The following is a 26,889-nucleotide window of genomic DNA, read 5'->3' as shown; positions in this document are numbered from 1 at the left end:
CTGATAAACCAGCTTGTCTCTGAGGGTTGTTACCTAGTTCTCGTTCAGGCTTGCTTTAAAAATTCCCTCATTGTCCTTCAGGTAAAATGCTTCACAGTTTTAACTTGTAAACAAGGAATTAGTTCTGATTCTTAGCCTAAATTTCAGTGTAACCTTAATATATTAATACAGTGCATTAGAAGTGCAGAAATTCTTGAAATCCACTATTAATTCTTCGTAAATCCACTTTGTGTATAAATTATTGCTTAGCCAGCTTATAAATGGTTTCCTAATTAAATGCCAGTTAGCAGACAGGTGATTTCAACCTTAGTGACAGGGTTGATATCCCAGTTGCATTCTGGACTTTCTCTAACTTACTGCCAAGTTTGTCCAGACTTGAAAGTCAATTTTCAGATCAGATATAGGAGAGTCTTCAACTTTTGCTGGTTATGATGTGACAATTTGGTTCATGCTTCTCAGATGGTATTGGAATTGTTCCGTTAGGGAAACACGCATTGCAATTTCCATCTGAAAACTATCTTTGCTAGATGTCCTTATTCCCATGTTTTACCCCAACTGTGTGCAGTATTACATTTTCCCTAATGTGTATGCTGCTTGCATTTATGCATCTTAATTTTCACTTTAATTTGCATGGATCTTGCTTCATTTAAAATTGTGTTGCTGGGGTTGTTACCTGTTCCTTATTTTTCCTCCACTCTCTCTAACCATAGCGGGGGAAGAACAGAAACAAAGGATGTCTCTGTTGGGCTCAGCCTTTGAGGTATTTGATCTGCTTATTCCAGAAGCAAATGTGCTATTTCTTAACATTCCTTCAAAAGAACAAGTACATGGCTACTTTTGGACTGAAGATCAGGGACTCTTAAAATGTTGTCATTACTGAAATTCAGAAAAAACTGATCAAAGCCAAGGATTTCACATGCATAACAACAACAAAAATGGTGAAAAGACCATGTGTGGTCTTTTTTGGTTTTTTTAATGATAAGGTGGCTTTGGAAACCTGATGGATTCTAAAACTTCTGTTTGTGTAATGATTTTGAAATACGCTTAAAGGGTTAATCTCTCCTGTGAGACAGTGACTAGTAGATATAAATCATGTCCCTAGCATGGGAGAGAGATATTTCACACACACACCTTTACCAAACAGAACTTTTTCAGCTTCTAAGTAGAGAGGAATTTTAGCTCTTCTGTTGCTACAGTAGCCTCTGAATTGTCCCATCTTTTGCTGATATTTGTATCAACAGATATAGGCAATGCTAATTTTTTCCAGGTATAGTAATTTGATGAGTAATTGCAGCTTTTAAAATGAAATTTGCCTGTAGTTTTCCAAGCAACGTAGCTCAAACTATTCGCTGTTCTCTGTCTCTTCATCTCTCCTTGGAAAAGCCATGGACTTCTCATCTGAAGACTCAGAAAAACAGAGGGATTGAACCATATTAAAAAATACTTTGGTAGCTGAGAGAATGAGAAATGGAAACTCAATTTTCAGAGTTATTTTTGTCTTCTTGTCATAGAAAGCTTCCTGGGTTTCGGTAATTTAAATGTGAATCAACTGGAAAACTTAGCATAGGTAGCAGTTCATGTTACTGGTGTAGTTTCTAGGCTTATAAACACTTGAAGAGGTCTGATGTGGTTGAAAAGTCTTCATGGAAGTTTCACTTGTGTTCTTCCTAACAGAGTCTGGCAGAACTGGAAGTACTATGTAACCACCTATATGAAGGAACTGATCTAGCACAACGAATGCAAGCTGAGAAGGTACTTTTGGAACTTATTGATAGCCCAGAATGTCTTAGCCAATGCCAGCTTCTACTGGAACAAGGAACAGTAAGTATCTGAAAGATGTGTTATCCATAAATGTCGTTATGCTTGTGGAAACTCACATAGGTTTCTCAGTCGTGGGCATTACTGTGTCAGTACAATAAAGGCAAAATACTTTTCTCTTTTTCGTACGTACTCTGTTTTGTAAACGATTCTAGAAGTTTTTTCATTTGGAGGTGGCCTTTGTATGAGTGACAATACCTTGCATTGGAGATGTCAGGGACAAAAAGAGAAAGCATCTTAGCCTTTGGTACTTTCAGAATGATTGTGATCAGGGATTATGTTAACTGTAGAGCAGTGTTGGGACACAATGTGGTATAATGTGATGTTTGAACATCACTTTGTTCTTGTTTCTGGCTATTAGCTAAAATGAAAAAATATTAAAAAAATTTCCCTAAACTGTTTATCTGTTTGTTAGTTTAAACCATTCTTTTATCATTAGTCAGTTTCATTTTTGGTGTTTGATGTCACGCTGAACTCTGGATAAAGTGATAGGGGAGTTGATTCTCACTTGATGGTCCAAGCTGAGTGTAGCATACTTCTTGCTGTGTTTTTCAAATAATGCAAAAAGAGAAAGAAAAAGAGGAAACACATGAAAAAATATCTTTAATCCAGGGCTACACCCATGGTAAAAGTGATTTAAAAAAGGTTTCAAAACTGAAGAACTGCACTGAATAGTGAAATTACTTTGAGATGAATGCTTTCCATGAAAAGGGATGATAGTTCTAGGTTTTCACTTTTTATTAGTGTTTTGTAATTTATGTTTGTGGTGAAACAAAGTTGTTATTAAAATACATCTTTTATAACTTTTTGGTATACTTAACAAACATAACCAAAACCTGATAACCAGTCTGGTTTATTGATCATTTATCAGGTTTTGAATTATTTCCCCTGCCTGTTTTTGAATGTCTTTTGATGTTTTTTTGTAGACATCCTATGCTCAGCTTCTAGCAGCAACATGCCTGTCTAAGCTTGTAGGCAGGGCATCTCCTTTACCTATCGAACAAAGAATTGATATTCGTAAGTACCATTTGTGGTTAAAATTTTACTATATTAGTTGGATATAAAACTTCATGTTAACACACTAATCATTCAGTGGATATTCTGGTTTTTTCTCTAGTTCTTTCCATTTACAAAGCCTGTTATTCATAAGGTAGTAATTGTGAGAGTGAACATAAAAGTGATAGTGAGATCTTTCCTCATTTCTCTGGTGTTAGCTCACAAATAGCATTTCCTGGTTTTTAAATTAAAATAAATAAAGATGTTAGCTCAGACTACTTCATATTTAAAAAAAAACACTAATTTTTTCAAGATAGACTTTGTATTTATCCCACAAGATGCTAAAGAGATGTAGTACGTGTTTGTAAAGAATGAAAGTTGCAGATACTGCTACTACACCCGCCCGTCATTTAGATGTAACATTGCTCATGACCAGCTCTTAACATCTGTGAAAGTCATGCCAGGGCAGGTTCTTACTTGCGGTATATCTTGTAAGAGTAAGCACTTTAAGTTTCAATGTATAGTATAAGTGTTAACTTTCAGTGAAAGGCTTTGCACAAGGAGAATATAATTTGATTTAGGTTTTTAGAAAATCTGCACTGTTCTGTCAGGTCTGTGGATAGTAGTACTCTGAATACACGGCTGAGGATCTGCTTCTGATAAGATTTCAATGCTTTTTTAGGTAAAAATCAACTAATCAATATAATATTAATAATAGATATCAAATAATTATTATTTATAAATAATAAATTATAAATAAATATAAATATTAAATAAATAAATATTAAATGATTAAATGATAAAACGAATAAATAATATTATACATTTAAACAGCTTTTGAAACGGGTTAACTTCCTTCTAGTTAGAGAGGAATTTGTGCAGCTGCAGTGTGAGTTACTCAAGGCGATGTTCTAGACTGAATTGAGAACGTTCAGTAGGGTCTTTTGTATGAAAAAACTTCTGTGGATCTTAAGTTGGCTGTGAAAACTGCTGCTACAGTGAAATAATCAGTGCCCAGTGTACAGGACCATAATTGAACATTACTCTTGTTTTACCTGCCAGTTCTCTGAATTCACAAACTGTTGTCATGTGTGTCCTAGAGTAATGATCATGTCTGTAACATGCTTTGTGCTACTGAATGTTTAGCTGTATTTAATGATTTAATGTAACTTAGAGTTATTGTACATTATAATGATAAGAATATAGAGTTTTTAAAAAAACCATGCCTTAAGTTTCTATTAGAACCATTTAATTAATTTTCTTTACAGAAGACTTGTGTTGCTTATTTTAAAATGCCTCTTTACAGGAAATTACATTCTCAACTATGTAGCATCTCAACCCAAACTGGCTCCTTTTGTCATCCAAGCTCTTGTTCAAGTCATTGCTAGAATTACAAAATTAGGATGGTTTGAGGTACTGAAAGATCAGCTCATCTTCAGAGACATTATTGCTGATGTAAAAAAATTTTTGCAGGTAGGAAACAATTGTTCACTTCTGTCATCTTTTTCTGTTGGGACCTCTTCATTTTTAGTGATCGGCATGTTAATGTCAGTTAGTTTTTATACACTTGGGTGGAAAAAGTGTGAAGAGCATTGCCTAAAATGGAAGATCACCTTACAGTGAAGAACCAGGGTGGGTTTGATACTTGTGTGAGACTGTGGGTTTGGATGCCTCACAGCATTCATAGCGCTGTCACGTTTTTTTGTTGGTTTTCTTTTTCCAAAGCACTGTTTCTCTATGGTTGTAAAACATAGCCACTGTTTTCTATTTACTGCCTTAATTTTTTTGAACTGATGTGGAGTTAGATTTCTAATAATATTAGCTCCAGTTATGTGGTTAGAAACACTGGTAGTGCACCATCTGAAGAGTGAGACTGTCAAATGTTATAAAGAATTAATCTGATTGTGCTATTTGTAATAGCCACTGCTAAAATTGTGCGGAACTAGTTCAAATGTATTTTTTTCAAGTGGCTGTCATGGAGAGTTGATCAAAAAGATACCTTTACAAACTATTTGTTGGAATGTTCACTGTTACAGTCTTACATTATTGCTTTTCAGTGTAAGCGGTGGGACTCCACCAGCACTTAAATTTTTAGCAAAAATCACTAGATAACCTGGCTTCTGAAGTTACTAATGAAACTTCCGATAAAGTTTCAGATAAAGTTAGATAAAATAAAGATAGAACTGTGGTACACAGAATTGCAAGACACTATATATATATGTTATATGGTTGTGGTCCTTGTTTGCCCCACTCTTTTTTGACTTTTGAGAAGCTGATGATTCATACGTGTGCATGGGTACTTAGATACCTGCATGCATGCATGTATGTATGTATGTTCACTTATACGTGTAAAGAGGAGTAGAATAAAACCCCCAAAACATTCTATCTCTCCTAGGTTTATGCTGTACAATACAGGGAGACAGGTAATAAATGTATGTTATTTAACATATCAAAGGAATTACGCATTCTAGGTAGGACCATGGGGGAGTTTGGGATGAAAGATCACTCATCTTCCCTCTCAAGTAATTCGATGAGGCAGAAACGTTCTTGTTTTACACTTCCTTCCACATTATTTACTGTTCCCCCACTGCATTGGTCACTGGTACAAAGAAGGTGCATTACAGGATAGAGAGGTATCTTGGTATACAGTATTTGAAAATTGGAAATAATTTCTCCTAATGTCAGAGTGCAATCTTTTGCTGTGGACTGTTCACTATGCAAATTTACATGTCGCATCTAGAATGAGTACCATCAGGCACAGTGCCTAAAGATACAGGATATACAGCATCTTCTGCAAATTAAGTTTGGAGAAATTGATTGGATGTCATGGGTTATTAGCCAGATTTGGTTATTTCATACATTTAACATGTATAAAATGGTTCTTAGTAAGTTTTCTGGGAGATGGCTAATCTGCTTTAAAAGTTAATACACTCTTTCTGAGTGTCCCTGTGAACGTAAAGCCTGGTACTTATTTTGAGAAAAAATAATCAGAAAATTTAAACTATTCGGAGATTTACTTGCAAAATGATCCAGTATGTGTGGTGATCCTGGCAACTCAGCAAGAAAACGTGAAGTTAATAGTTTATGTTGCTTGCCAGTGAGTTTCTCATTTGTTTTTCAGTCTTACTTTGTTTATAACACTGTTCAAGTTAATGTACTTTTTGAGTTACATTGGGAATGTCTAATAAAAGATAAGTTGCAATATTCTGTTTATTAAAAAGAAACTCAAGTATACTTCTCCATCGTTTTGCAGTTATTTTTATGAATGTACTGTAATTGGATTTTACATTTATTATTAAAATGATTGCAGTGTGACTCTTCAGTGTGTAGCTCATTAAAAATAGAGATTTAAATACAAAATTTAGCTTCTTAAGAGATTTCTTTAGTTAAATTAAGAATTCCTGTAGAAAAGAAAATTAAGCCATAGATCTACTAGCGAATTAAATTTTAGATAAAAATTGAAAAAATAATCCCTAAGCAATACTAATATATGTTAATAATTAGCATATGGTAGTTTCAAATACATATGCATTAGCATTCCAGATTGAAGTTCATTCAGTGTAAATTTGAATGTGATTTAATATAGCAAAAGGGATTAGCGGCTGGGTCTGCAGTTCAGTTCCCAACTCCTTCATAATTCACCACGCAGCTTTTCACACCTGTGGAAAAGGGGAGGTTGCTTTTTCCATTTTTGCAGGTTTGTGCAATCTAAGGAACATTCATATAGACTATACTAAGAATTTGAAATGTAAAAGAAAGTTGTGTTCATGTTACAGTATAGGATGTTTAATCTTACTGCATGCAGATAGGGCAGCAATACAAATGTTGCCTGAGAGTTCTCTGAAATTTCCTCTTCTGATTTGCTTTGGCAAATGGTAATAAAAAATACACAACAGCGAAAAGTTAGGCCCCTTGGTAAGTTGCCAGATTCTTCGTTAGTGGAACGTCGGGTGATCTTCAGAGTTGCAAAAATCAGTGTGATTGTGACAAATACCAGGAAAATTTTGATAGGGATGACATTGCTTTTTGGGTACCAGGGGAGCTGAGGCTGCAGACTGCAGCTGTGAAAGTAGAGCTAGCTTCCCCCTGACTCAATGGCAAGGCCTAACTGCGGTTGATTTTAATTGTTTTTTAAAAAGCAGATTTAATTTTTCTATAAATGCTTTGTAGTAGCTCAGTGAAGACAGCTAAATTTTATTAAATAAATGCAAAATTCTGCATTGTATCTAAATTTCAAAACATTCCAAGAACTTAAGTATTGATGATCAGATCGCACCATCAGATGCTACTGCCTCGCTTTTTAGACACAAGATCTCAGAGACTGACTGTATCATTCAGTTCAAACTAGTGCACTGTATACCTCTGTGGAGAAAAGAGAATTGGTGTGGTTTTTTTATAGTTAGCATTTCAAAAGGTTTTGGGGTTTTTTTTGTAGGATGTACTGTGATCTTTTTCATCCATGATGGCTTAATTATTTTTAATGGTTTGGATTTCATTCAGTTTGCCTTAACAGCTTGAAAATACTGAACAGACCTGTGAGAAGTGTCTAATAGTGAATTTCTAGACTGTGGTTACTTAAGAGTCTTATCTTCAGACGTGTTTTTGTTATCACACAATTCTTAAAATTTACAATAAGAGGTTTGTTTTTTTCAGAGCTGATTAGGGAGTTTGAAGGTCTAGTTCTATTAGTGTTGATAGAATTTGGCATGAAAGCCTTCTGAACGGCTTAGGATATATCGGCCTAAAAGTTGTTCTTGATTCAAGGAATGTTTGAAAATACGAATGAAATCTGATTCTAGAAATGTTGGAAAACGCTAACTGCAAGCCATGATGTTTGAGCAATGCTGTCTGTTTTTTTCTGTAGGGCACTGTGGACCATTATATAATAGGAGTAATGATTCTCTCAGAACTGACTCAGGAAATGAATCTAGTAAGCATGTTTGGTTGTTTTTTTCCATCTGCCAGGGATGCATGTATTGCTGATAAAGCTGTGTGTTGAATGTTTCTGCCCTCCATAAAGATGTTTGGAGGAACATTTCTTAGACATGAAAGGATTAATACACCTTCTTCCCTACCGAAATATAAAGAGGAAAAAGAAATTTAATGCAGGGAATCTACCTGTACCAGATAGATACCATACCTGATACAGGGTAAAGTTTCTCTCATCACAGTCACTAGAACTAGCAAAGCAAAGTGAATTTTATTTCTGCTAATGATTTTATTTTGCTTGCATCTTAACCTGGGGAAGTGCCTAAGACCTTTCCATCCAGAGAGACAACCCTGAAAGGAAAAAAAAGGAGGCGCTTGAGGAAGCTGTCAAGATTTGTGTTTAGTGCCAGACTATAACTTTCATTTCTAGTCTCAGATAATTAACCTGCCAGGTATACTTATCATCTAGTTTTAGCAAAGAAGGAGCATTTGTTTATTCTGTCCTAACTTTTCTTAGGTTGATTATTCGAGACCTTCAGCAAAACATCGTAAAATAGCTACCTCGTTTCGTGACACCTCTCTAAAGGACATACTGATGCTCGCGTGTTCTCTTTTGAAGGAGGTGAGGCTCTTCATCTCTTCATAATTGAACCTAAATTGTAACATTATAATTGTCCCGGTTTGAGTACTTATTTTGTGAGTTGATGAGTTGTGTACTTAAATGGATTATGTGACACCCAGTTAAGCTCATGTGACCAAAACACGTTCAAAGACAAGAATTCCAGTCGTCTTCTCTCCATATATCTCTTGCTGTCTGTCTCTCAATCTTTCTGTCTGTGCCATCTCTCTTTATATCTTGCCGTAAAGGGTGAGCAATACAAATTCTGAGCTTGTCGTCTTTTTTTGATGTTTTTCTTAATTTAATTGAATCTCAGTTTTGCTGGGCCTACCATCTCAGTATTTGCTAAAAGAATTATTTACTGAACCCTTAGGAGCAACCAAGAGGACAGACAAATTGTCTATCTTGTGGTATTGCAGCACAGTCAAATCTGGCCAAGGGTGTTTTTCTCCTTCACTAGTTCCTTTATCCTCTCTGTAACGTTTTGGGGTAATTCAGCCTCTCAAGACCCTTGACAGGAGGTGGTGAAGAACAATGTGCTCTTAAGTTAGGTGTCTCAGGACCACACAGGCTGAACTGAAATCACAGCTGGAATTTGCCCTTTCCATTTTGTGCTGATCAAGACCTTCCATTACAGTGGAAGTGGTACCATGAGGTCCCTTTCTATTTCTCTTAAGATCAAGCAACTTTTTGCTTTAGAGAGCAGCTTATTTTTTAAATGTTGCCTGATTTCTATTCTTTGACTTATTTGAGAGTGCTGGTTTATTCAGTTTTTCTGAAAAACTACTGAATTGTGTGTTGCAATTTGGACAGATGCATTTAAGCTAAGAATTCAAGCACAGATGCCATCACTGTGGGTCAGTAGATAATGGCAGCAGTTACTTTCTGGCTAAAGGTATAATTCTTAAGGTTGAGATATGTGATTGAGGTACTGCTGTAAAAAACGAGAGAAGCTGTTTTAGCTTAGATTTCTTTCACAGTATGTTTTTAGTTTAGCTAGCATGTTTTGCCTCACATGTGCAATAAATTTAAAAGGCACATGTGGTCAACTACCAGTGCTCAGGTGACCAGCAGTATATTTTCAGTATAGAAAGCAGTTAAATAATATGTAAGCCTTTGCTAATGAACACAAGATGTTTTAAATCAGTGTTGGAATTGCATATTACATATAATTTAGAAGAATCTGATTTTTTTGGAAGAATCTTCTTGGATATAGTAAACACCATTACACAGTTAATCTGTATGTAAGAACCTGTATCCTGCGGCAGCTGCTTCCTAGCTTTCTTCAAGTTCATGTGGTCTGCGGGTACTTTTTTGGTCTCTCGTATGTTGAAACATTTGTCTGAGTGACATCACGCAGATTTCCAGACAGAAATACAAGAAAGTTATAATTAGTATCTTTATAATGCCAGCATCAGTATAGGAAACTGGGTTTAGAAATATTTCAGTGTCTATAATACACTGAAAAATACACTCAAGTAACAAATGTGGAATCACTAAAATAGTCCCAAGAGTTTAAAAGTTACAGAGAGGGTTGGTGGTAAAACGCGTTATGTTTATACAAGATGTACAGAAATTCAATGTTGATATCAAAGCTGAATTCATAATTTAGTGTCAATTCTAATGTGGTACAACAGTTGTCAAGTTCATGAGGCATCTAATGACACACAGTTGATTTTAATTGCTAACATACAAATTTTACAACTTTTTGTTAATGAGCTTAAGAGATGTGACTTTGAATCTAAATAAGAAGTAGATGAACTAGATAAAGTTGTTGCATTTGCATTTATTTTATTGTTTTCCTAGATGAAATGTCAAATTTCTTTTTAATGTTCATGATCTGCATCAGTGACTAATGAATCTGATGTTTGTTTTCAGTGCCTTTATATAGTATGTGTCATCTTGAGGTAGTAGTGTTTTGCTTACAAAGTACCTTCTTATTCTGACACTACAGTGGTTATAAAGCAGTAGAGACAGTCTGCTGTATTTATAGAGGTGTTGTAAATTGTTACATTCAGATTACAGACTGTTAATTTCATTGTTTTTTAACACCAGGTTTTTCTAGACTTGCCAAAGGAAGAGTCTTTGAGTATGCATGCTGTGAAACTTGTACTGTTTAGCAGTCTGGACATCAAACTGAAAAATAACCAATTGTTGAGATATTTTTTTACTCATATGATTTTAAACAATATCTGCTCCACACTGGTCGGGAGTAACTGAGAGAGAAAAACATGAAACCTTACAGTTTAATTCTTGCAGTGAACGTTAGCACTGTTGTAACAAACAGTGTCAGTGACATGCTGAGTTTTACCTAGAAGTATTTTATGCAAAAGGGTTTTACAAATCACTAGGCTTTTTAAAATTACGTATGAGTCTGGGAGCTGTAGCCTGACATGGTAGATGCCTCTGAGGTGGTAGTAATGATTTTCCCCTTGCCTTTAGGGAAAGACTATCCTTTTTTATTGTTGAAGAATTTGTTTTTCTCTTAGTATGTGTTTTTTTGCTCTAAACTGTGCAGTTTAATATCCAAACATTGTCCTTTTCAAAAATTTTTTTAAAGTACGTTCTGTGCAGGTGGCCTAACAAGATTTCTTTTCTCCTTAGCTTATGGCAAAACCTTTAACCCTTCAGGACCAACAGCAACAAAGTCTAGCAATGCAACTTTTGAAGCTTGTACTACACTGCCTTAATTTTGATTTCATTGGAAATTCAGCTGATGAATCTGCAGATGACCTGTGCACTGTGCAGATTCCAACAAACTGGAGAACAAGTAAGAATCGTAACTGTTAGTAGTCTGAAGTCTATACCCAGTGGATTGTGTAACTTACTTAGTCACAATACCTGTAAAATAATTTTTAATGTGAAGTAGAGTTTTTTGCTGGTGAGTTATTAGTAAACCTCTTCTGCTATTTCTCTCACACTTTTCTTACTCTTATTTTCACAGACAGAAATAATAAAGGTAGTCTATAACATAGACATTAACAGTAAATCAAATTATCCTAATTAGACACTGAATACAGTTCTCATTCCTGGCATACGAACACCTTGAAGAGGTACAGCATGTGTAGTGTGTCTATTTTCTCTTGACTTCTTCCTGTTGAGAAAACTGAGGTTATTTTTTCTAGTGTGCTCTAGTATGTAGCTTGTTAATGAAGGCAGCAGAAGGGTTGCATCTAGGCTATTGGACTCCAGAGGTTTGGTTTCCTGGGCTTACGCAGTGCAGATGGTGGTCTACTATAAATATGTCTGTGGTGGGTTGACTCTGGCTGGACTCCAGGTGCCCACCAAAGCCGCTCCATCGCCCCCCTCCTCAGCTGAGCAGGGCAGAGGGAACACAACAGGAGGCTCGTGGGTCGGGATAAGGACGGGGACATAACTCAGCAGTTACTGTCATGGGCAAAACAGACTCAACTTGGGGAAAATTAATTTATTACTAATCAAATCATAGTAGGTTAATGAGAAGTAAACCTAAATCTTAAAACAACTGCCCCCACGCCTTCGTTCTTCCCAGGGTCAAGGTCACTTCTGATTTTCTCTCCCCCCTCCAGCAGTGCAGGGCAACAGGGAATGGGGCTGGGGTCAGTCCCTCACCCGCTGTCCCTGCTCCTTCCCCCTCAGGGGAGGGTCCTCACTCTCTGCCTGGCCCCAGTGTGGAACCCCCACGGGGTGCAGCCGTCCAGGCCCAGCCGGCCCCAGGGGGGACCCCAGCCCGTCCCCAGCCCTGTCCCCTCCCCAGGGGCCACAGGCCCTGCCCGGAGCTGCCCCAGCACCGCTGCCCATGGGTCACAGCCCTCTGCGGGCACCCCCTGCCATGGGGTCTGCTCGCCCATGGAGCTCCATGGGCTGGGGGCACAGCCTGCCTGGCCGGGGGCTCCCCACAGGCTGCCAGGGGGTCTCTGCTCTGCGCCTGGAGCCCCCCCCCGCCCCCCTGCACTGACCTGGGGGCTGCAGGGCTGCTGTGCTCACACAGTCTCACCCGTCTCCTCTGGCTGCTCTTGCGCAGCAGCTGTTCCCCTTCTTCAATACATCATCCCAGAGTGCTGCCACCATCGCTGATGGCCTTGGCCAGCGGCGCATCTGCCTTGGAGCCGGTGGCATTGGCTCCATCAGGCACGGGGGAAGCTTCTGGCAGCAGCCCCTCTGTAGTCCCCCACTATCAAAACCTTGCCATGCAATGTCCAAGCTAGCTTTAATGAAATTGCCTTGGATAATGGATGCAGTTTGGCACTAGCAGCATGGAGCTGCTTGTCTGGTTTATCCTGGTTCTTGGCAAAATAAATGAGCCTGATGGGAAATCTGTTATGTCTAGCTAAAGCAGCTACACAGCTTTCCATACCCAAGGTGGGAGGTTTAACTCTGGCTTACCTGTAAGGCATGACACACTGTAGTGTTTTGATATTCCTCCTTATTTCAACAATACTGTTCTTCATTAGTTTCCATGTATAATTCCATTTCTCCTCCATTAATCTACAATAGCATCCAATTACGGTGTGAGGGATGAAGAGCAGTAATGTATGGCAAGCAGGGGAATACTGACAAAAGGCTGAATTTGGGCAAATGACAGTAATATCCCAAGAACCCCTAGGAAGGAGAAAGGGATAGGTTTTCCCAAGATTTTAATTTAGGTACTTTAAATTGTCCACAGAGGGATCTCCCTGTAGTCATTAAACACAGAGAGTGCCTAAGGAAATTAACCTTTGTTACGTGATGCTTTATTTTACACAAGTCTTCATATAAAGTAATGCTTATAAATGGAACAACTTTGAAATGTTACTTAATTTGTGGGATTACTTAATTAAGAATTATTGGTGAATTTTTTCTATCTTTGTGTTACCCCTTCATAAACCAGGATAATGGTACAGTTCATTTGATGTGATTCCACAGTGAATTGGTAACTTCGTGTTTAAAGTATTTTTTTCTGTTTATCAGTCTGTAGACTTCAGGATAGTCCGTGGAGCTTTTGTTAAAAACTTACCTTTGTTTAAGTACAGACTAAACTAATCCTTAGTATCTGGAACCTGTCTTGTCTTAGTATATTACTGTAGTAACTTGAAGAAATCAGTTTATGTGCATCTGTTACAGAACAGAGTTCCGTAAGCAACTGACAAAGTATTGAGTCATCTGCAATTTAAGGGAAGTATTCTTTATGAGCTGTACGGTAGATTAAATTGATAAAAAGAGAATACTGCTTTGTTTAATATTGTACAATGAACTAATTAATGCATCTGTTCATAGTTTATTCTCAACTACAGTGATATCTCACTCATTGTTTTTGATAAATAGAAGATGATTCTATTAAAGATATTTAATTATTGCTTGTAGAGAGTGATATAAAATCAACTTATCTTTTTCCGTAGTCTTCCTGGAGCCAGAGACCTTGGACCTGTTTTTTGATTTGTATCATTCCCTTCCACCAATGCTGTCTCAGTTAGTAAGTGACACATAGTGATTTACACTCAAGTAATTACAGAAAATAGTCTTTTTACATGCGTACTTTGTCCAAAAGACCCTGTTTTATTCTGTGCATTAGCATGTTATGAGTCCCCTGACTCAGTGCCCAGTCACAATGACTCTTATTTGAGCTCAACCCCAGTTGTCATTTCTGAATATGAAAGCATTCAAATCCTTCCTCCCGTAGTTCAGCACTACTCAGCCTCATAGAAAACATCCATCCAATTATTTTGAAGTCAGAAACTGTTATAAAAGGGAATTTTAAAACCGAACCATATTTTGTTCAATGATCATATAGACATTACTGCAAAAATAATCTTCAGCCACAGAATGAACTACAGACAGCAGTAGGTTGGATTGCTCCAAGCATTAAGAAAAGATTATTCTGAAAGTTTAATTTCTTTTAATCTTAGATTATTTTTTATTTTTCAGGCACTTTCTTGTTTAGTTCAGTTTGCTTCTGCAAGGAGGTCTTTATTCAGCAATCCAGAACGTGCCAAATATCTTGGTAATCTAATCAAAGGAGTGAAACAAATACTTGAAAATCCACAGGTATCTCTTTATTTTTTATTTTATTGATTTGAAATGCTAAAACAGTTGTGGATTTGTTTTTCTGTTTACAGTCTTGATTAATCTACTGAATCTGTCAAACCTACTTTCAGCCAGACATCCGTTCGCTTTGATTTTTCTATTCAAAACAAAGCAAAACCTCTCTGCATATAACATTGTCACCTGATTAGCAACAGTGTTCATAAAATTTCTATTAGATTAAGCTTTTAACTTTTAAAAATTTGCTTTTTCAAATTTAGGGTTTATCTGATCCAGGTAATTACCATGAATTCTGTCGGTTTTTGGCTCGGCTAAAGACAAACTATCAACTAGGAGAGCTAGTAATGGTGAAAGATTACCCAGAAGTCATCCAGCTTATAGCAAATTTTACTATTACTAGTCTACAGGTAAGAATATATACAGAAGTATTCTCTTTTTTTCAGCTCTTGAATGGCAAAGAGGGCTGATTCTGGTTCTCTGTGTTGGTGTTTTTTGAGAAGGTGGTGGGGCTTGTCTTTGCATAAAAATATATTTTGGCAATGATGTAACTCAGATTTCTAGATTCTCTAGAACTGGTTTCCACTCTTCCAATGAAGTTCAGTAATGGGAGAAAATGACAGCTGAAGTAGGAGATAGATGGATGTTAATCCTCCGGCCTTAGTCCTCACCGTCAAAAAAAAAAATAAAAATCCAACAAACTACATCCTTTTTCCAACCCTAAAATACTTACACCTGTGCTCCCATGTAAACATCGAAGTGCCTACACTGACTATATTCTTGAGTTCTGCCTTTGTGCAAATATATATATATATATATATATGTACACACACACACACACACAGACTTGCCAATATGCTGAGCTGCTGAGTATGACGTTCCCTTGTGAGCTGGATTCAGAAGCTATGTGGAATGATGTCTAAATTTTTGAGGGACCTACATCAGTATGAGAAGGACTCATATCACAGTGATTTTTACCAGATTTATTTTTAAAACACTTCAAGATGAAGGCATGCACACTGTTTGAGTAATACCACAACTATTATTTTAGAATTTCTTCCAGGGTCTTTCTCTGGTCTTCAGAGTAACAGCTGAAGATAGCAACTCTTTAGGAGAAGATTTTGACTTTTGAATTCCTGAGTTGCCCGTAGCAGCTCCATAAGCTTGGAAGAGAAAAGGAAGCTGAGATGCATTTTTGTTCTTCACATTTCCTGTTAGGTGGCTCTAGACAGTTTTCTGCTTAACATTTAGGATTTTTGAATGGCTCTTTTATGGCACTGAAATCTTACCATGTTAAGAATCTAGGCCTAGCTCCGAGTTTTGAGTCATGGATTTCACTTGAAGGAGGTGAGAGTGCCTACAAGTAATTCTGTATCCACGCTATGATGTGTGCCATAGTATGCCTCAGCTCTGACTGGGTCCTTCAGTAATTATGTGAATAAATAAGACTACTAAGAGAAAAGCATCATGTTTCACAACTAAAATTTTACACTGGGATGCTTTAACAGAAGTATGTTTTGTTTTCTTGTAGCACTGGGAGTTTGCTCCAAATAGTGTTCATTATTTGCTAACTCTGTGGCAAAGAATGGTAGCGTCTGTACCTTTTGTGAAAACGGCAGAACCCCACCTCTTAGATACATACGCACCAGAGATAACAAAAGCTTATATTACTTCTAGACTGGAATGTGTTCCTGTAGTTATAAGGTAAACTTGTAATTGCAACTTTAAAACTGTAATATGGAATGTTTAATTTTCTGATTTGTTGGCATATTGTATTTTGGCTATGTTTAAAATCTAACTACTCTGATTCTGATTACCATGGCGATTTCTTTAGATTATCTTAATTGGCTGCTACCATTTTACTCCTTTTGCTTATTAAATCCAGGCCAAAATCAAATGTAAATTCTTATTGTTTTTCCTCTCGTGGGCCTTTGTGTTTTCAAAAAAGCTTATTCCCCCCGTCCCTTCCTTGCTTTTTTTAAGACTATCTAAATTCACTATATTGTTCAGCTTTGACATGTTTTCGTGATGAGTCACTTTCTAGTGTTACAGAGAGTAGAGTAATGGGGGAAAGCAGAATGAACCCCATGCACAAGAAAGGGTGAGACCAAATAGAACAATTCAGAGGGGCAAGATTGAAATTGGCAGAGTAAAAATTTCTTAGTTTAAATCTTCTGTTTTCTACTTTAAGTAAATGACCTTATAGCCCACACTATGATTCAGCAAATAAGAAAAAAGTGTTTAGATTGTTTAAAGGATTTAATTTTCTCCAAGGGCTTTTATGAATTCCTGCTAGTAGGATCTCATGTCAGAATACAGGACTGCAGAACAAGCCACATCTGCTTTTCCTTTTCGATTTTACATCACTGAGGTGATTTCATTTGCTCTGTTTATGTAAGGAACAAGTGCATTCAGCTTCACTGTTGTTCTTTTGTCTCATCTTTGCCAGAATCTCATGGTTACAAAAGATGCAATCTGTCATTTTACTGTTAAGTGACTAGGTTGGTGGGTTTGGCCGTGTGTTATCACCCTAGGTCTGTTAAAGGCTGACTTCCTAATGGTTCAAAATCTTGAGCTTCTCTGTCTTTGTCTCAGGAACAAGAATTAGTAGTACCTAAGGGAGCTTTCAGTGTTCCAGTGAGAGGGCAGGGAAGGACAAGCAGCTGCTGCAGGTGGAGCCTGGTTCTTCTGTCAACCAGCCTACTCTTCTTTTGGCATTTTTATGTTCTTTTTTCAGGTTTTCTGTAATGGAATCTCAGGGTTGAACTTTCATGTCTCAGCTTTCTTCTCTACTCAGTGGTACATTCCATCTCAGCTTCCAGCACTGAAGCACTCTAGGGCTGAGCTGCTGGGTCAGGCCATCTGACATGACCAGCTCCATTGAAGTGTGTGCCATTGTCTTCATCAGCATCACCATCAGCACTGAAAATTCAGTTTCTTTCTTTGGCACTGGTGAGAGATTCTTCTGGATGTCCTTGTTATGTTGTGGAGGAGTAAGCTTTCTAATCTGTGAAAGAAGCCAACAGGGAAAAGATGAGGAAAGTGCTGATCTTCTCTTCTACCAGTCTGTAGTATTCTTAAGAGGGTCTTGGTAATGCAGTTGGCATGTATCTGTTCCTAGCTCTGAGTGACTTTGTTACTCTGTTCTGTGATGAAGATCTTTAGTGGTGGCATTTCCGTAGACAGCAATATCAAATGTAGACTTTAGTATCAAACATCCATGCCATTCCTGAGAAACATGGGATGTCTAGGAGCTGATTGCATGAAGACTTCTTCAGTTTGCTCCAGGGAGATTAACTGATATCTGTGTAAACAAATCCTGTTTTCTGGAATTACTATTTTTCTTACACACCAGTATAGTCAATAATGTCACCCTCCGTTCAGGAGCCATCGTGCGGTGTTTCAGACAGAAAAAGTAGCTTGGAGCAATGGAAGTGAAGTCACTTTTGCCCTTTTGGGGGTTTGAATAGCTATTCTCCCTTCTGAGTAAGAGTGAGTGAAGAACTAGTGATTCTTCTACAACTGGTCTACAAGAGAATGTTTTTCTACAAACTAGGAGAAGAGCTTTTATTTCAGATATTTGTAAATACCTGAGAAGAGGTCTGTTTCAGCCCATCTTGAATATTAGGATTTTCAGTTGCTGTATATTTTTCAGTTTGGATGTTAGCATTGTTAGCTTTGATAGTCTTTTGGATATTGTCTTTATCTCTGGATTGTTCTCCCGTGCCACAAAAGGACAACATGCTGATGAATAAACCTTTCCTATTGTGATTTGTGTAACGAGTATAGTTAAACTTTATGGCAAGAGCTATTGGTCTCTTTGTTATAGACATCCCATGGGGTCACAGCTTATTTACAGCAGAGTAAAATAAAGATTTATAAAGCAGTTGCGTGGAATTTTACTGAAGCTTGCTTGTTGGCCTTGGTATCGTGGTCCCGTGCTTAATTTTATGAATATGCAAAATCCATTTCTAAGTACTCTGTTCTTCCATCATCCTCTGAGAAGGATGCTGCTTGTTAGTATTCTGTTCAGGTACAGTGGACCTTAGTTCTTCAGATTTACCTTTCTCTGTTCATTATGCCAGCCTAATCTCCTCTCTTCTTTGCTTTTTAAAGTATGTGTTAAGAGGAAGGAGCGAATCGAATACTGTTCTGTGTTTGTGTGGATGGGTATGAGTACATATGTAAATAAAATGAGATCTTAGGTCTGTCAGGTGTGTTCATCAGCTGCTAAGGCTTTTAAAGCAGTGATGGTACAAGATCTGGATGGGAAAACAGCTTTTAAGCCATAGTGGCTAAGTGGTTACTTTCTATCTCTATTCCAGAGACAGCTTGGAAGATCCACTGGATGATACAGCTACAGTTTTTCAGCAGCTGGAACAACTGTGCACAGTTAGCAGGTGTGAATATGAAAAGACCTGTACACTTCTTGTACAGTTGTTTGACCAAAATGCACAAAACTACCAAAAATTATTGCACTCTTCTAGTAGGAATCCATTAGAAATCACAGTTCAGGAAGGTTAGTATTTAATTTAATTTTTAGACTGTGTTTTATGTGCCAATAACCAAATACTTGCATATGCAAAGGAGTGGTGATCATATGGCAGGTGTAACTAGACCTTTTCTCAAACTAGGAGTTAATGATCCAAGTCACCTTGCACCTCATTTTCACTGGCTGTCTTTGTGTTGAATAGGATACTTTGGCAATTCCTGTGTTTGTTTTAACATCTTGTTACATCTTTAGAATATAAGCATGAGAGCTGTAAAAACAACTAATTGCTGAAAATCAAAATTTTAGTGCCTCAGGTGCCCTCGTGGGAACCAGCTGCAACTTGATGAACATTTTTTTGAAAACGAAGATGATAACTTTCGTTCTTGTTACCGGCTCTTTCCTAATATAGTTATCTTATGGCTGTTGCATCTTTACATGGATAAATGGTGTTGTTTTGAAAAGGTGAGACAGGTTACTGCTTAATACAGCTGTTTCTTTGCATGCTATTAAACGTTTGTGATTTATTTTGCTGCTCTTTTGTTGAGTTTGAATATGCTGATTTTCTTCTGTGTAGGAGCCATTTTTTTGCCAATTTATATAAGACCTCCTACTTATCTTTTTTTTTATTAATTCCAATTTCTTCCATACACCTGTCAACTTCTGTTTGGGAGAACTTTCATTAATGACCTGATTTCATTGACCAGCTGCAGTCTGAGTTTATGCTCTGCTCCCCAGTCACGGGGAGCCAAAGGGAAACAATCAGCTGGAGTCTTTCAGTGTCAGTGCTCTGGGGATTGCCGTTATGCAGTAGAAAACATTTGATGCAGTTTAAATATTGTGTTTCTTTTCTGCAAACTAAACATTTGTGCTCTTACTGAACAATAACTGTTATATCCCCTAGATATACATAGTTAAATTTAGATGTTTAATGGCTTTTAATGTTACAAAATAAGTTAATGTAATATTAAGATCTCATTTTATTATACTGTCTTGCTCTGTGTATCAATAGTGATGCGGTCATGGTTTACTAAAACAATAATCCCCAAGAAATGGGTCATTAACAGTAGTTAATGATTACTTGTGATCTATGGTAATGACTGATTTCTTTGGGATTATTGCTGTTATAAACCATAATTACAGATTATTATAGCAATAATTATTTTCTAAAAGAAAAGATGTTGTCTGCCTCAGTAATTGCAAAAGCAAATGCACTGAAAATTTTAAATAGTGAAGATATAAAAGAGGGAAAGCAGCCTTACCTATTAATTGGTATTGTACTAAGGGAAGAGAACTATCATCAGAAAAATAACTATGTACTTAAAAATAAGCTACTGCGATTTTTAAAAAGGTTTTTATTTTAAAAGACTATTGGCCAAACTGGTGGCTCTGCTATTTGAACTGCCTAGCACCACTTCACAGTTGCTTTTTGATACCATCTTCAACAGGCCGTTCTTTAGTAGCTGTCAGTGCTAAATTCTTTTGAACAGTGTCCATTTTCTTAGACACTTCAGCTCCTTGGTGTTTTGCTAATGATAGTGCAATCTCTTAGTGTCCTAAATTAACAGCTGTTTGTACTGCAACGTGTACTGTGTCTGATGGGGCTTTGCTTGGAAGTGTCCTGTTTGTGAAGAAGCAGAGGTCTTGAAACAGGGAAATACACTGGTTGTTGGACAGGTCATACTGTCCTTCCAGATCATTAGGGGTGGAACAGGAACAGTATGAGAAGATATATAGAAGTCTTCCTCATATATCTTGTCTTGTATCAAAAGTCAACACTTGTTCCCTGTCACAAAGTGGGTTTTGTTATAGATCTCAGACTGTATTACATATTCATTTGATATTTTTTTAAAAATAAGACTGAGATTTAAGAGAAACCCGAATGCTTTCCTGTATGTGTCTTTAAATCATCTGCGTGTTATTCCATACTCTGCATTACATTTTTGTGTGTATTTGATCTCAGCGTTATTGTTTTTATGTATAGAACACACTGTGCTATATACTTCAGACTGAAACAGAATTACTTGTGATGTATAGTCACCAGGTTCTGGCCATAAGGATACTGGTACAGCTCAGAACTACTTACGGTTCCTGGTTGAAGGAGCTTAGGAAGTAGAGCAGTCAGTGCGCTCTCAGTTCTGGGTTTTTCAAAATACAGCAGTGCAAAACGTGAGGGAAATTAAGTGAAGCTTAATGTGATATGAATGAAGACTAGTTTATCAGAGATTTGAAACAAACATGAAATAAACCCTCAAAATTTTTGGTACATACTGTGCATGTCCTGATACAGATGTAGAAATACCCAAAATAAAATACTGTTTTACAGTCATAATGTGACGTCATTTGTTTATCTGTAGTTTATCCTTTATGTTAAACTTCAAAATGAGTTCAGAAGATGCTTTATTTGTCAGAGTGTTATCTTCATGTAAGTTATGCTGCGTTTACTTGGTAAAAGCCTAGTAATGAGGGCAAGACATATTCTAGTTTATGTAAATATCTCACTTACTCCCTGGGAAGCCTTGTCTGTGACTTGATCTAACTTAAATGGAAGCTCTTCCAAGTTGTCTTTGCTGTGGTGTTACTTTCAACCAATTTGTTTTAATTTATTGCAAAGTATATTTTGCCAAATGAAGATGGAGTCTAAAAGTAGCTTTACTGTCTGATCGTCTCAGTGCATTTCCATTGAAGAAGGAACCTTCAGCAGCATCCTGAAGTTTTAACAGGTCTATGTATTACTTTGCTATTCAGGTCTTAGTTTTGATCTGACTTTAGGGAAGAATACTGTTATCTTTCCTGAAAGGGGATACCAATCGTTACTGGATTTGCAGCTTAAAAAGCTGAAGCAGGAATCTGTGTGGCTTGAGTAGGTATCAGTAGCTCATATTTAAAGATATTGCGTATCAGTGTGCCAGAGGGATTAAAATAATCCCAGTTTTGCAACATGGCAATGATTCTTCAGCAGAGGCCGGCCAAAAGAATTCCTCTGAATCAGTGTTCGTAAGCTTAAGAGTTCTATATTTATAAAGTGGGATTTCAGTATTTGAAAGTCTGTATAAAATACACTGCATACTCAAACTCAAGGAGTTATTTATAGAACCTTAGCTTTACAGAAATTATAATCTTTATATTGTAGTTTACTTGATAAGGACATTGCCAGTGGATCTTATAAGTGTTTTAGTGGAAACTGACAGCTAAATAATCTGGAAGCTTGGAAGGCATGACAGCATGGCTTGAAATGGATGAACTCTGTCTTTCAAGGCCTTATAGAAGACAGTCCACAGAGACTTTCAAAACTATGTGGCACTTCACAGACTTTTCTTGAAGAATATGTCTGATTTATGTCATAAATACTTTCTGATATGCAAATCACTTTAGATAGTACTTCAATATTACTAAGACTTCTCTATTTGAAATAGAACTAAGAAACAAGTAAATTGTAGTGAGTCTCAATTACTTTCAAATACTGTGATAAGCAGATGTAACAGCTCCGCTGTAGATAAAATTGTTCCATGCCTTCAAGTAACTTATGGCAGGCAAGTGAGAATACTAGATTAACTGTGTATCTAATCCTACCAGGCTGAGTTTGCTTAATAGGCATTTTAGGTTAATTGTTTTGTGTTTTATTTATATTTCTATTGTATTTATAATGTCCAGATTAATAAGTTGTTAATAGTTTTTCTGTCAGTTCTGCCCAGAACGTTTTGTTAGCTGATTTGTTTGGGTAGATTTTAAATCTGTTGAAGGGAGAAACTAACCATTCTCTTGACAGCATTCTGCAGTCTGGTACCTTATCGAACTGCTGATAACCTTATGGAAGTGTATTGTACTAGCATAGCGACTTATAATCATTAACTTCTTCTTTTAATGTTAGGACGTCTGGCATGGCTTGTCTATTTTGTGGGTACTTTTGTGGGAGGACGATTAACATACACTAGTACTGATGAACATGATGCCATGGATGGAGAATTATCCTGTCGGTAAGTATTGCTTCTTTTGAATTCTGTATTTTGATATTATTATTTTTTAATGACATTTACTGTCAGCAGATATTTTGAATTTAAATATCTCAGTTTTGTCTGGTTCTTGGACGGCGGGTGCTTAAGGACTGTACTGACTTTCTGTGGATTGAGACCATTCCACTGGCTTTGATCTTTCCTGGTTCATCATCCTGAGCAGTGAAGGGGTCGTTAAGGTTATCATTTCAAAACTATGTTTCGGAGGAAGGGAAGAGTATTAAAGATAAATATGTCTTTTACTATAAGCAATATTTAGATATGCCCATGTAGCTGCCTGTTTTCATTTGTGCTTTATACTTGTGCGCAAGTGTTGATTTTAATAGTTGTGAGTTATGGCTGTTTATTTTCTGCACTACTTCCTCTACGTTGATTATTGCGGTTGAAGAAATGCAGAGGAACTGCTAGTCAACCATTGAAAATTTAGACTGACTTTTATACTAGAGCTTGGAATAAAAAAGAAGGCTCTAGATTTAAAAATGTACATGCTAGGGTCTTTCTGCAGGTTTTATGGTAAAGGGTGAGCTAGGGATTATTGTGAGTGATGCATTCCTTGTGGCAAACACAAAGTATGTGGCAAACACTTCCTTAATCCTTTTTTTCACCCAGAAGTATGTTTAAAAAGGCATGCATATTTGATCCTGTTGTTTACATCCTCTAGCTAACACATGAAAAAGGCCATTCCAACTTAAAATTGAATAAAAAGCTTTACATTTTCTCCTTTGTTTCTTGCCTTCCTAATCTACCCTGGGGCTCCATGGTGTTAGCAATCTTCCACTATGTTTTTATTGAAAGTGAGAAGTTTTAATATACAGGCTTCAGATGAAGTGACATCTAATCCAGTGACTATGTATTTCAGAATTGACAAAAGGTTAGAATAATTTTTTGAATTGCTAGGGGATTAGGATTTCAAGCAATAGATAGCAGAAGAGCACAGGTAAGTAAACAAAGGAATATTCCTTTAACAATAAAAAGTATTACATTTTCTTAGCTGACATAGGCTGAAATTGATTGTTTAAAATCAGTCCTGGTAACATGGAGATAAATACCAAGTAAGGATTTAGGTCAGAAAATACATGTTTTGTTCAGATGTTTTAGGGGACACAGAAGTGGGAAGAAGCAAGGTGGTGTGTTTACATATACATACTGTATATGTAAACTTATTTCTAAGTACAATAGTTTCAATTTCCAGGGAACTTGAACAGCTCTTATCTTGCATTTGCAGTCAGAGACCCATGCTTCTCAAGTTTCTTTCATCATGGAATTGATGCTCTAAGAAAGAAAAAAACATTTTACAAACTTACCACAGTATAACATATTTATCTGAGAAAATTTCAAGTGACAAAGTAATTAGAAAAGCATTATGTTGATGTTTATGTTTAATAGTGGTCAATTAGCATAATTAGCCTCAAAACAAAATCCTGGAAGAAACTTAGGCAAACAAAAAATGGCTGATGGGTTCCTAAAGAAATTAGTTATGACAGTATCATTTAATTTGAGAATTCTTCCTGAAAATGGTGTTGGTTGGTTTTTTTCTGTCATTGAAGAGTTTTTCAGCTGATATCCTTGATGGATGCCCAGTTACCACAATCTAGCAATGAAAAAGTAGAACTGGCAATTCTGTGGTTCTTGGATCAGTTCCGTAAAACATATGTGGGAGACCAGCTTCAGCACACCTCAAAGGTAAGTATCTGTTGTAAACCACAACATTTGAAATAAAAAAGCCTGTACAGAAATTGACCTACCCATATGTCTTACGTGTAAAAGCTCGTGATCTTAGCTGGTGGCTGGCTGGCTAGGTGGAGAGACAGATAACCTATTAATATGTTGTTCATCTGAGTGGGCTGTTACCATGTATGCTTTTGAGTTTTGGCATGCAAGGAGTTAATATTTTAACAGCTATGTTCATTAAACAATTTTACGTTACTTTGCATTTCAATTTTTTATTTCAAACATTTAGCAGGGTTCTGCTATATTGTGTTATATTTCACAGCTGGGTACACAAGATTTATTCTTTTAATAGTTCTGTTCTTTTGACAGTTACTCATTTATGTGGTTTCCACTGTATTTCTCACATTACTTGGCTTTTCTGCATTTTAAATAGGGAAGAGGGAAAAGTAAGATGCATTTTTGAAGAAGCGGTAGTTAATTCACCTTAACTGTAGGGGACAGTCATAATGTAGATGTTATAAAGAGAATGTCAGTAAGATGAGATCAATTGATCTTGAGAAAGACTGAAAGAATTCTGTTGGAGCCCCAAGCAAATCTTTAACAAGAATTGTGACAGTGACTGAGATTTGGGTTTACTTGTGTAGTTCTCTATCTTGGCTTTCTGGTGAATGGTCCCAATCTCAAGAATCCTTTTATCCCTTCAGGTTCGAAGTGTACTCGGAACTTTATTGAATGGTTCCTCACTTAATGTTAAAAATAAAGTTTTACACTATACTGAAATCCTTTTCATGAAAGCAATGTGTTCCTTCCAATTGTTAAAGCTGATTTGTTATTTTTAAATGTGGTGTGCTGCTCTAATGCTAAGTAACAGAAGGTACATGGTAAAAACATACTTGTGCTCCCCGTATTTTCATTAGCAGAACTCCTACTGATGGCAATTCAAAGGCAACATGGCTGTGCAGTAGTTGTTACCCTAATCTGTAATGCCTGGATCATTTTTTCTTTCTACCCGATTTTGAGGGTTTTGATTTCACCTTATATTCTGACCGATTGAGGTGTAACTGCGGAGAAACCCTATCAATGTATAGTGTGCTATAGTGGGTTGTAGTAGGAGATGGTGTGCACAAGCTTTTTATATCCATCCTTGTAGAAAGCTGGAAGAAGTGTTTGTGTGTGGGTGAAGCAGCTAGCAAAAACCTGAAGTGCATTATTTGTATTTAATCATCTGAAGCTGTGTTGTTAGTAGAAAAGATGTAAAACTTGAACATTTGCCACCTACACCAGAATTCCATCCCTATGAATTTATCCAGCTCAGCAATGTGTTTTGAATAACCATAAGACTGCCCTGCGAATGCTGCGTGTATGGAAGGTTAAATGGTTAATTATTGAGTACAGTGCTGGCTGCTGTTTCCATTTGATTTATTGAAGAGCTCTTTGAACTGAAAGAATTAACTTTTACCGAAAGGACATGGGGGAAAACTGTGGGATGAATCTAAGAAAATGGTCTTGTGTTGTTTTGTTCTATTGTTTTGGTTTCCCCACCCCCACCCCAATAAATGGACATGAATCAAACTGGTAATATACCATATGGTGTATACTGCCTTTGCTTGTGACCTGTCTTGTATGTAACCAGAGTGGGAAAGTGGGAATTTTGCCAGGCTTTCATGGTGCATAACAGTGGAACGGGTGTTTCTAAATTCTAACCGCAGTTTAGCAACTCCATAGTTCCTTGCAGATGCATTTTCAAGTGTGCTTTTTTTTTCCTTCATTATTTGATTACATTATCTACAAGTATAATTTAGTTTGCAGTCAAATTACACTTTCTTTTTTGTTTTGTTGTAGCCGGCCTGATACAACAGCCTTTCTTGGCATTGATAGAATCCTGTGGTCCATGTCACATTATTTTACTAGATCTTATAACAAAAAGCTGTGTGTGAAGGCATCTGAGCTTCCAGTTTTGGTGCTTTTTTTGAATTTTTAATAAAGCAAGGTGAGGTGTTTGTATACATTTTACAGTTAAGAGAAAGGCAGAAGGCAACGCTTGTGTGATTTTTCTGTTTTATCCTGCTGTAGCAGCAAGAATAGCAGCAGATGGCATTCTACCCTCACAGTTGTAAATCCTCTGATACTGTGTCTTGCTGGCAGCTATCTACAAATATGCAATAAAAAGGCTCACACTTGGAAGCAGAAAAATCAGACATATATCAAGTGACTAAGTTAATACACATTTATATAAATATTCAGGATTGCTTGGATTGTTTTATTTACAGAATGGATAATGGAAATTCTGCATGCTTCAGCCATGTTGAAATGATTTTTGAGAATATTTCTCTTATTTGATCATTCGCCTGTATACA

General features: G+C 36.8%; 1 protein-coding gene across 1 annotated transcript in view; it reads left to right on the top strand.

The window, feature by feature from the left end:
* The first annotated feature begins 718 nt into the window (after positions 1 to 718).
* Positions 719 to 26,889, top strand: part of RANBP17 (RAN binding protein 17) — a 160,933-nt gene continuing 134,762 nt past the window's right edge. Inside the window, exons 1-14 of the mRNA XM_055811925.1 lie at positions 719 to 760; positions 1,675 to 1,821; positions 2,745 to 2,835; positions 4,121 to 4,287; positions 7,679 to 7,744; positions 8,261 to 8,365; positions 10,967 to 11,132; positions 13,720 to 13,793; positions 14,246 to 14,365; positions 14,623 to 14,769; positions 15,891 to 16,063; positions 18,685 to 18,878; positions 22,720 to 22,825; positions 24,409 to 24,544. Coding sequence (XP_055667900.1) covers positions 734 to 760; positions 1,675 to 1,821; positions 2,745 to 2,835; positions 4,121 to 4,287; positions 7,679 to 7,744; positions 8,261 to 8,365; positions 10,967 to 11,132; positions 13,720 to 13,793; positions 14,246 to 14,365; positions 14,623 to 14,769; positions 15,891 to 16,063; positions 18,685 to 18,878; positions 22,720 to 22,825; positions 24,409 to 24,544 — 1,719 coding nt within the window. The 5' untranslated portion in view covers positions 719 to 733. The remainder of the gene's footprint in view (positions 761 to 1,674; positions 1,822 to 2,744; positions 2,836 to 4,120; positions 4,288 to 7,678; positions 7,745 to 8,260; positions 8,366 to 10,966; positions 11,133 to 13,719; positions 13,794 to 14,245; positions 14,366 to 14,622; positions 14,770 to 15,890; positions 16,064 to 18,684; positions 18,879 to 22,719; positions 22,826 to 24,408; positions 24,545 to 26,889) is intronic.

The sequence above is a fragment of the Falco peregrinus genome, chromosome 8, assembly GCF_023634155.1.
Source record: "Falco peregrinus isolate bFalPer1 chromosome 8, bFalPer1.pri, whole genome shotgun sequence".
Taxonomy (NCBI): Eukaryota; Metazoa; Chordata; class Aves; order Falconiformes; family Falconidae; genus Falco; species Falco peregrinus.
Note: the sequence above shows the minus strand (reverse complement) of the source record. Positions and strands in the feature narration are given on the sequence as shown.